An 11,762-nucleotide genomic window follows, 5' to 3' on the forward strand; every position below is an offset into this window, starting at 1 on the left:
GGTGGGCGGGTGCACCCCCAAGCACCAACAAACCTTCGCCCTTGGCTATTTTCATCATCGTATCGGCTAATATGAGACATATATAAGGATATAGATTGATTTTTTTAAGTAATTCACCTTTTTCAAGTATAATTGTTTAGGCGAAGTGATGCAAAACTTCTAAAAAATTGATTTAAAAATATAAATCTATATCTATCTATACTTTCTATAAAATGAGAAATCTCAATAACATACGAAAAGCTGATGTGTTAGCGTGAGAGCATGTCCGGCAAGGCTTTTCTTATGTCATTATTACATCATAAAGGCTAATATATAAAGACTTTAAAATTCAAAGTTGGCCCACTTTCACCTTTTCAAAGGTCTGCCCATCTCGAAACCTTTTCAAACCTCTGATGATTCAAAATTACCACTGATGATTCAAAATTATGGCTCCAGATTCAAAATTTAAAATTATGGCTCCAGATATATATTTTAATCCTATATACTCTAATCAAAATTCAAAACTCTGGCTCCACATTCAAATTTCAAAATTCAAACCATATATATTCTATTCTAATCCTATAAATAAGATATAATTATCTGACTCCACATTCAAATCTCTCTCGCTCATATCTACATATGAATTTGGCTCCACATTAAAATTTCAATTTATCTCTCTCCTTTATATTTGCGATCATATCTCTCATGATTGAGCCGGTTAATTTTCATATACAGTTCTTTGTTCCAATATCATTGTTCCAACATCGTTGTTTCATGGAAGCTCTGTTTCACACACTCACCTTTGACCTTGGCTTTGCGGGTTATTTTAGGTTTGTGGATTCTTTTAAACTGTTGATATATGTTGATAACATTTATTTTAAGGTGTTGATCTATTTCAGCTTTTTTTTTTCGAGCGAGCAGTGGGGCTTCTTCTACACTGTTTTTGAAGTCTGAAGTGTAGAAAGTGGAGTACTTCTTTATGATAAATGAAGAAGTTAATGGTAATTATGAGAATCTGTTTTTTTGTAATTTTATTTTTGTTCTTTCGGTTTATTGATATTTAACTTTTTACTACGATTATTATATCCTTCTTTTACATGTGATACTTGAAGAAATATACAAGTTAATGGTACTTATGAGAATCTGTTTTTTGTAATTTTATTTTTGTTCTTTTGGTTTATCAAGCAAGTTGAGGATCAAGTATATGAGGATAGGGCTACTGTTTAAGAGCTGAAGAGCTGAAGAAGTGTTTTGGTGATGTCTTTCTGCACTTCGGAATTCAAAAACAGTGCAGAAGCTTTTTCAAATACGTTTTACTACCATTATATCCTTCTTTTACATCAGAGTTGAAGAAATATACAAGTTGAGGATCAAGTATATGAGGATAAGGCTATTGTTCAAGAGCTGAAGATTAATAAATTTCATTGTTCAGTTCTTAATGTAATTGTTGATCTATCGTCATATGAAATATGTAAATTTTATTTTTACTGATTTGAGCATCAACAGTTGTTAGTGTTGATACCTGCTATTGTAAATGTTGAGTTGATATTGTTACCAACATCTATTTGGCAAAAGATGCATCCACTGTTTAAAGGTATTGTTCAAGAGCTGAATATTAATAAATTTCGTTGTTTAGTTCTTAATGTAATTGTTGATCTATCGTCATATGTAATATGTAAATTTTAGTTTTACTGATTTGAGCATCAACTGTTGTTAGTGTTGATACCTGCTATTGTAAATGTTGAGTTGCTATTGTTGTCAGCATCTGTTTGGCAAAAGATGCATCCACTGTTTAAAGGTATTGTCTGTTCTCATAATTTCTGTTTTTTTTGTAAGGACTGTTGGGTTGCTACTGTTGCCAACATCTGTTATTCGCAACAGCGGTTTCTAAAGGAAAAAAATATTGTAAAATAAACTCAATGGATATAAAAAGGAAGAGGAAAAAAAGGAAAAGGATTGTCAACCATGAACCCAATAGAAGTTCTGAACATTCTTAAAACGACTGTTGAGTTGCTACTGGTGCGAACATCTGTTATTCTCAACAGCAGTTTCCAAAGAATTGTCAATGATTAACACAATAGAAGTTCTGAACATCTGTTATTGCTCAATGTCTTTAAATGAAGAGGTTTTTTACTGCTGTTGATTTACCACTGCTCAACAGTTCTGAACATCTGTTATTGCTCGATTGTTATTGCTTAACAATTCCTATTTTTGTGTAACGACTGTTGAGTTGCTACTGATGCGAACTTCTGTTATTCCCAACAGCAGTTTCCAAAGAATTGTCAATGATTAACACAATAGAAGTTCTGAACATCTGTTATTGCTCAACGTCTTTAAATGAAGAGGTTTTTTACTGCTGTTGATTTACCACTACTCAACAGTTCTGAACATCTGTTATTGCTCGACTGTTATTGCTCAACAATTCCTGTTTTTGTGTAACGACTGTTGAGTTGCTACTGATGCGAACATCTGTTATTCCCAACAGTAGTTTCCAAAGAATTGTCAATGATTAACACAATAGAAGTTCTGAACATCTGTTATTGCTCAACGTCTTTAAATGAAGAGGTTTTTTTACTGATGTTGATTTACCACTGCTCAACAGTTCTGAACATCTGTTATTGCTCAACTGTTGATTTACCACTGTTTACACATTTGCTGTTCTCATCAGCAGATGTATCCATTGCTGCCTTGAACCAAAGAAAAAGACAACAACTGATGGATAAGGAAGAAGAAAATAGGTATGCTGAGCACAGAAAAGAGTCTATCAGAAATCAGTTACGATATGGATTGGATGATGCTTCGTTGCAATTACAAGCTCAAGTTGCTCAAATACTTCAGAAGTTGGCAAGCAGGCCTCAATCGCCAAACTCCTCTCAAATAAAACTTCTCCCAAGAAACCAATCAGATCCAAAAATACTAATGTGGAAGTCTGACAAACAGACCCATGAATTGACTTTGATCAAGTCTGATGGTAGTGTTGAAAAGATATCAAGGGAGAATGCACTTGGTCTGAATCCAGTTGACCTCCAAGATCTTTTTAACCTTCAGCTTGATTGGGATGAAGATGATACTGATTCCTTGGATTTTGAGCTCCAATTCAAGGGGCAAATCCGGGAAATGTTGATGAGAGAATAAAGATTTGCTGATTTCTAAAATCTGCTGATTCCTTGATTTAGTTTTGTTGAAAGTTGTTGAGGCAGGTGATTGTGTTTTTGTAGTTAACGTTTCTTGAACTTTAAGTTGTATTCAAATTCTATGAAGTACGTATGTCTATAAACAGTTTATATTGTCTTTTTGGGTAAACAGTTAAATTGTATGTAATTGATATATTAACCGATATTCTATGTTAATTTTTGTCTTTTAACTATAATAAGATAAAACGTTTTGGTACAATATCTATGCACGTATCTATATGTTCTATTAATATATTATCATGTTTGTCTAAGAAACGACTCATGTTTGCAGCTCTCATTTTTTATGAGAGTACTAAATTCTTTGTTAATAACATTATTCTCTTAACATCTGTTTACTAACCTTTGTAATTTCTATTAACTGACCTTTTTAATATAGGTTGACTAACATGCATATCTGTTTACTATCTATCCATATGGCAAGCTCTGTTGGAAATAATGGATAACATTTTTTAGGAAAGTCTGTTGGAAAGCAACAGAGGTTTTTAACAGTTAATAGACAACAGTAGTTTGCTATTAACATAATGGAATTGCTGTTGAATAAACCTATTGACCATTAGTGTATATCAATTTTATAAGTCTGCGCTAATTATTTTTTTACTCTGTCAATATGGGTTATGCATGGTTTTCTAAGAAACGACCCGTGTTTGCACACAGGTCTTACCGCTAGTACTATATAATAAAAGAAACCAATAAGAGTACACATGTCATTCATTGAAGCCATCTATTTTTTAGTTTTTTTCCTTTATATCCTACTTATAGATAATTAGTATTAATTAAAAGATAATTATAAAATTAAATTCAATATAAATTTAAACAATTCGTATAGGAGATAATATAATATTTTAAAATATTTATTAGATTTCAAAATTATGTATATTGCCACATCATTGAAGGGGTATTTCATCTCATCTAGCTGTCAAATTTTACTAAATAATATATTGTCACATCTTAATTTGCGCACATTTAAAGCATTCCATTAATATTTGCTTTTTTCTTTTTTGCTGCTTTCAAGTTATTTCACGTAACTAAAATTCTGTGTTATATATTTCTGTTTTTAGGTTGGCCTTCCCAATTCCAATCCCATGGTATTATATATATGGTTTAAAAATTATTAATTTGAACATGTTTATATTAGGAGCTTTAACCACTATTTCCAATTTGTTTTTTGATAATGATATATTATATCTGATGTGTTAAATGAATAAATTAAATGTGTTAATTATGTTTAATAACATGCAGGTTAATGTAATATCAGAGGTGGATGACGATATTTCAAATGTTACATACCTGCACACTTATGATTTATTTATTTTATTAAACTAAAGTAGTTAAGTGTTTATTTTATAAATGTTTATAAAGGATAAACAAAAACATTAGTTAATATTTATTGGTTCTATTCTTTTATGTGTTCAACACCCGACTCAAATATGGTATTCGCTATGTTTACGTGACATTTATAAGAATCATCACCACAATCATCCCATCCGTCATATATTGAGTATATCCGTTAGTTTTTAAAGATATATTTTTTTATTAGATTCATTCAACCCATGTAATAAACGATGTTTTTTAAAGATATAATATTTTTATTATTTACTATACAAAATTACATTTATGCAACTCGTGTAATATACTGGGTTTTTAAAAATATAACTTTTTTTTATTGTGTGGTATATAAAATTAGATTTATTCAATCCGTATAATACACAGGTTTTATAAAGATATAACAAGATATAACTTTTTATTGATTGGTATATAAAATTACATATGTTCAACCCATATAATATGTGAGGTTCTTAAAAATGTAACTTTTTTCATTATTTAATATATAAAATTAAATTTTCTCAACCCGTACATTACACGAGTTTCTTAAAGATATAATTTTTTATTATTTAATATATAAAATTACATTTATTCAATCTATGGTATAAACGAGATTTTTAAAGATATATTGTTTTATGATTTGGTATATAAAATTACATTTATCAACCCGTGTAATAAACGAGGTTTTAAAGATGTATTTTTTATTATTTGGTATATAAAATTACATTTATTCAACCCGTGTATTACACGGGATTCTAACCTAGTTATAAATAAATGAAATTTGTTGTATAATAATTCTCACACATATTTGTATGTGTAGGATATGTCGATCCCAACTCAAAATATCGTATTACTTTCTTGACATTCGAGTGTTATACAGGTAGTCGTTAGGGAAGGGTTTGGCGCAAGGAACAATAATGAATGTGGTTGCTTCAGTTTAACTCTTATCGCAATATGTTTGCCCTTATACTTTAACAATACTCTTTATTAGAAAATACTTTATTTTGTTTTTATTTGTACACACTTTTTAGCCAAAAGCGACTGTCTGTATACTTTATATATATATATGAACTTTTGATCAAAGTAAGAATGCCAAAATTTATTAAAATAAGATCGCATGTGTAACAAGAAAGGGTACCAACGTTTGTAATTTGGTATAAGTTAAACCGATCAAATCAAATCAAACTAATTTGTTAGTTTTGATCGTGTCAAGTTGTTCATTTTGTCAAAAGCAAATCATTACTATATTAACATATGTCATTTAAATACACACACATATATATACTAGGTTTTTACCCGGGATTGATTCCCGGGCTCGGGAAACTTAGTTATATTAATTACTATTTGTTATTAATACGACCACATTACATCAACCATCTCATTCGATTCAACAACAATGTCCTCAAATCACCGGATTAGATCATGAACCCATATTAAAGGTTGTTAGGATCTGAGTTTCTTTTTTATTGTGTTTTTGTTTAAGAATTAAGAAGATGAACAAGTAATGCAGCGGAATTAAAATGGAAATAAACTTTGCACACAATCAAACATGAGAAATGCTTTCAACACACATTTTAACATAGAACCGAATGATTGAATTTATTTCAAGATTCAAGTCTTTCTTCAATCATCCGTTTAACCCCTACTTTCACAAGGTAATCCTCTGCTTCTTTATCTGCTGCTGTTATTTTATCCATCTGCTTTTGATTCCTTCTTTGGTAAAGGATGGCAGCAGGTGGAGCAGTGGATCTCCTGAAATGTTGCTTTTGTGGCTCAGCTGAAACCACTGCTTCAGGATAATCAGGCTTTTGTGGAATATTAGGATTTTTCTTCCTTAGTTCTTCCATCCTTTTGTAAGATGCAAACACTTTATTCTCTTTCCATCTTAACACTTGATTCCTTGACCCAAAAGCAGCTGTAATCAGCTCTTCTTTCATCCTCTTCAGCTGTAGAGTCCTTTCTGGTACATTTTTCTTAAACTTTGCCCAGATAGGATGAGTCTGCTTCACCTTGTTTTTGATCATATCTTGAATTTTGGCTGCTTCACTTTCAAGCTCACTAATGGTCCATTCTTTGTACATGTACCTTTCTCCTTTATACGTTTTGTAAGCCATGATGTTATCAAGATAATCTTTTCTCAAGGTTTCATCTGCTCTTTCTGATAGTTCCTAACAAAGATTTTGTTGGTCCCACGGATAGGATCTCCTTCTTCAGAAACTTAGTTGAATCGGATATGATTAATGCGCGGAATTCATTGAATCACACAACAGATATACGAGAACAAATTCAACTCTGAATTACTGTCTGATCTTCTATTGATTGAATATGAAAGTGTACAAGCTCCTTAGAGAGTTCAGACGGACATGAGTTTGCCAGAGAGTGAAAGTATCAAAAGTTACAAATGAGCTGATCGAGCAGCTATATATAGGCACAGTCAGGATAGAGTGAGTGTTGGCCGATCGGCTGGGCTAGCCGATCGGCTGACCTGCTGTTCGATCGAACATGCTGTTCGATCGGTTTGCCTGTTCGATCGGCTGGGCTAGCCGATCGGTTAGCATGGTCAACAAAAGTCAGCACTTAACAAAATAACGCGCCATATCCTGACTTGCTTTACAAACATACATACAAACATAAACTATTCACAAATATACAAAACATGACTGACGGAAGCTACAGACGTTATTGTACTAACAGACTCCCCCTCGGATGTAGCTGTAGTTCCTTCCAGCATAGTCTTCAGTTCTTCATGTTCCTTCTTCTCTCTTTGGCCTTTTTCCTCCTCTTTTCTTCTCTTTCCTCTAACATCTTTTGTCTCTTGTGTCTACCTTCAGTCATCCACCATTTCCTGTACTCTAGGTCACCATCACGCTTTCGATCCCATTTTGGAATCTTGTTTTCCTCAGATTCAATTGGCGTCTGATCAGTTGGTGGCACATACCCCATTCTTCGTCTACCTAGCTCAGCAGCTCTCTTTGCTATCTCCTTTGATCTTTGACTTCGCTTGTACCTCTTCAAGAACTCATCAATTTCAATGTTTCTCCATTTGCTCTTCCAATATCTACCAGAATTGATGTCTTGAGCGAAGCAAACATCCACAATTGATTGATACTGCATAGCTTGAGTTTTGTCTCTCTTCTCGTAAACAATCTTGTTAAGAAATAAGCAATCAATGTCTTTCTTCGAGCAGTTAACAAGCCACATTGGATCCAAAATACTAATTCTTCTAGATTCTCCGGTGGACTTGTCAAAAAGAGATATCGCTGCCTCAGCCGTTGTTTCTTGTAAAACCAGCCTTGAAATATATCATGAACATCTTGCTCGATGGCTCTAAGAGGCATATTCTTCAAACACTTGGGCAGCTTTACATCCAAAGTTATATCTTTCTCTCCGTTTTCCAAGATTCTTACAATCTGCTTCGGATACTGTGGCTTCCAATCAGGATAACCATTCTTTGCTTGCAACTTGATGTAGTTCCACAGATCTTGATCATGTTGACGAACTTCAGGACCAAAGTAGAACTGTTTGATATTCTTAGTCTTTACCAATTCATCCACATCCCACCACGGTAGAGAAGCAATATCAGATAAGAACTCAAAGTATTGAACTCCTTCTTCTCTCCTGATGGCATACACTTTCAGATCTTCAAGATATCCCCATGATAAAATATCTCCCCATGACAGATTTTTGCTATGAGTGAAGTACTGAAGGGCTCTGAGAGTCTTTCTTTCTTTAGGCATGTTCTTGAACCATTTCTTTCTTTCTTCTGCAGAAATTTCTCTCGGAACAGTTTCAGGAACACCTTCAGTGGAGATCTTTTCAACAATCTTTCTTTTAATCTCGTCTTCATTTCTGTCTTTGAACATCTCAGCGAATGAAGGAAATGTCTCATCAATCCCAGCATAATGAAAATCAATTTCATCTTCGGGTGAATCTGAAGCGTCTTCAACAATCACATCATCATAATGATCTGCTTCAAATGCATATCTGGGCTCGAAGTCTTTAGCTGGAGACTGAGGAATTTCATCCTCGATATCAAACTTGAACTCTCCTTCTTCTAATCCCAACTCCTCTAGAATTTCAGCTCTGGTTCTTCTAACCTCAACCTCTCATTCTTGTGGAACATTCAAGTAAATAACAGTTGGATTTGAGAGGAATACCTGATCAACATGTTGTTTTCCAGATGAAGATGCTTCATTTTGTACGTCATCTTCTAGTTCATTGATTTCATCATTCATTAATTCATCAATCTTTCTTGAATAGTTGGATCTTTGATAAGCAATCCGGAAGCACCTTGATCATTGTCATCATCACCTTTATCATCTTTATCATTTCCATCATCAGGATTATCATCCATTTTATCATCAACATTATCTTCATCTTCCTCTTCTTCATCTCCAAACATCTCTACATCAGAATCTTCATCAACTATCTCTCCACGAGCTTTCTTCCCCTTTCTTTTCAAATCATAAAACTTTAGAAGCCGAGCCACTTCTTTCGCATTGTATGGCACTGGGTAAGCATTACCAACAAGTACAAATTGTCGTGTCTTCCATTCTAGTAGTAACACTTCTCTTGCCTTTCTCTTTCTTTGAATAACATCAACCCTTCTAAGAATATTATCAATATCAACAGGCTCAGAAGACTCACCAACAATTATGAAGTCTGGTTCCTGAACTTTTTCATCTTCAACCATTTCTTGTTCATCTTCAACTATTTCTTGTTCATGAACTTCTGCAACTTCGACCATTTCAATATCTTGTTGTGATGATGAACCACCAATATCAGGTTGAGTTGATGATCCACCAGCTTCTTGAGTATCATCAATCACACCTTTGTTCTTTTGAGTGGCTTCTTCGGCTAAACGTCTTTCACGTTCTAACCTTCTGTCTTCAGCTCGTTTCACTTCTATCTCATTAAATGCAGCATGAACATCCATCTTCAAATGACTTTCCATGACAGAGTATAGCATATGAAGTTGTTCATCTTTCACCACCTTGTCTGCCTTCATGGCTTCCATCTCTAGCTTCATTGCCTTCATTTCATTTGACGAAGCTTCACTCATTTCACTGAGAAGCTGATTGAGTGTTTGATTCACACCTTCCAAGCTCTTTATCTTGACATTCAATGAGGAGATCTCTAATGTCAATAATTCAAACAACTTAGAATTATCATGAGCTTCATCCTTCATTTTGTTCATTGTCTCTTCTTGCTCTATCAACACCTCTCTAACTTGATCATGAGCTTTCATCAATCGATCAACTTGTTTCTTCAGAATATCACGCTCCAATTCTGTTTTAGCCTTTTCTTTTCCAGCTTGTTGACCTTTTGTACCAATTCTTTGACTTTTTGATCATTGAACATGTCATAGTCTTTTTCAGGAATATCTTCTGTGTAAATTCCTGTTGCTTCTAGAAATCCTTCAAACATGTAATTAATCTTTTCTTTTTGTTGAGATGATTCTGGTTTGTCTTGTGGAGGAGGACGTGGACTAGCAGTTTTGAACCCAGTGATTTCTACGTAATCATTACCACCAGTTTCTCTTTCAGCTACTGGTTCTTTTATTGATTCAACTTTAGGTTCTTTTGGTACTTCAACACTTTGTTCTTTTGATTTCTGAACATGCTTCTCTGACTTTCCTCCCTTTTCTTTTGATGGTTCTGCACCAGCTTTCTTTGCTCTAACATTTCTTGGAATTACTCCAGCTTGAACTGCCTTTCGTTTCTTTTCTTGTTTCTTTGGCTGATCTGGTACATAAGGTGAATCTTCTTCATTTGATGTTTTCTTCTTCTTTAAAGGTTTCTTTTTCAGTTGAGCTTTCCCTCTTCCAAGAGTTGTTGGATCTAATTCAGATTCAGATTGAGTTTCTTCAGAATCATCTTCACTTGAACTCCCCTGATCTTCAATCTCTGGTTCAATCCTTGTAATCTTCTCAACATGAGCACTTGATCCTTGAGCTTGTTGTGCTGCTGCTTCCTCATTCTTTTTCATATAACTTTCAAATGATTGGTTTAGAAGATCAGCTCCTTGTTCAATGACCACAGATGGCTCCAAGACAGTTTCATCAATCAGTCTCTGCTGCGGTTCTCCAGAAGACCCTACAAAAACAAACAGTAAAAGAGACATTAGAAACATTTAATAACCATAAATTCTAACTGCCTTAAGGCTCCCCCTTTCACTATACCCTTATCTCCATCCTTCGGAATGGTAACTGCAGGGGATGACTTTGGTGTTCTCTTTCATTTTCCATCTCTCACACACCACCATCTAGTCTTCTTTTCAGCGAACTCGCTCATCTTTTCATTTTCATTATCTGAATCACTATTATCATGCCTCCATTTTTCATTCTCAGGAGCAACATAATCTTCATCTTTGATTCTGCATATCATTTGCTTTGTTTTTGCATCCTTTTCCTTGGTGATTCTTCCAATTGTAATATAGTTTACACTGCTCAGCTCCATGACATCATCATTGTCCTTTGGAAGATCCTTGATCTTATCAGTGATTAACATCATTATGAATCTAGGGTACATGATGTATCTGTCTCCTTAAGCCTGTCAGTTCTCCTTCATATACTCAAATATCACTTGAGAAATGTTGTACTTTCTGTTCAATACTAGGCTGGCTATGAAGTTCATGATGTAATCTGGTACTTCATCATATGCTCCTTTTCTGTGAGACATCGAATGCACCATGCAATGCATCAAGTACCGGTAAGCCTTTGAGAAATTCCTTTTGAGCATTTTTCCATTTATATGTCCAGTGAATCCCATTCTACACCACAACCCTTTGACAAGTCGTTCTGACATGATTGTTGGATCATCATCAGAATCCTGGAAATCAAGAACTCTCCTAACATCTCCAACACCAAAGTCAAATGCCACATCTATATCCTTTCCAGCTTGGTCCTTCTTTCTCAACACTGCATGTATCATTTTATCTGTTTCATTAAATCTTGCTGTATCCCAGAAAGTTCTAACATGGGATTCATAAACCACAGTTCTATTTGATATAGCTTTTGCAACTCTGCTTTCTCTCAGGAATTTTGCCATCTTGTCTACCACCGTACCCTTCGTGGTGTCAGCATCAATTACGCAATGAACATTATGGCCTTTGTTTGTATCCTTTCCTCTTCCCTGCAAGTATATACATTATCAATCATTAGTACAGACATAGAGGCATAAGGATGAAATTTTTGAAAATTTTTCTAACACTGAAATTCTCTATGTGATAGTACTAGAGAGTCGACTGGCCTGTTCGATCGAAGAG

The 11,762-nt window shown here is 34.2% G+C and overlaps 1 protein-coding gene across 1 annotated transcript; it reads right to left on the reverse strand.

Annotated features, from left to right (window-relative positions):
* Nucleotides 1-8,730: 8,730 nt before the first annotated feature.
* On the reverse strand, nt 8,731-9,744 carry LOC110943421. Its single transcript, XM_022185171.1, has one exon. It carries the CDS (start codon nt 9,742-9,744, stop codon nt 8,731-8,733), a length of 1,014 nt encoding a protein of 337 aa, XP_022040863.1.
* Between the last annotated feature and the right edge of the window lie 2,018 nt (nt 9,745-11,762).

This window comes from Helianthus annuus, chromosome 5 (genome assembly GCF_002127325.2).
Source record: "Helianthus annuus cultivar XRQ/B chromosome 5, HanXRQr2.0-SUNRISE, whole genome shotgun sequence".
NCBI classification, from domain to species: domain Eukaryota; kingdom Viridiplantae; phylum Streptophyta; class Magnoliopsida; order Asterales; family Asteraceae; genus Helianthus; species Helianthus annuus.

Excerpts from the sequence above, each read along its gene's own strand:
- LOC110943421 (XM_022185171.1), bottom strand. The coding sequence starts at position 9,744 with ATGAAAGCTCATGATCAAGTTAGAGAGGTGTTGATAGAGCAAGAAGAG.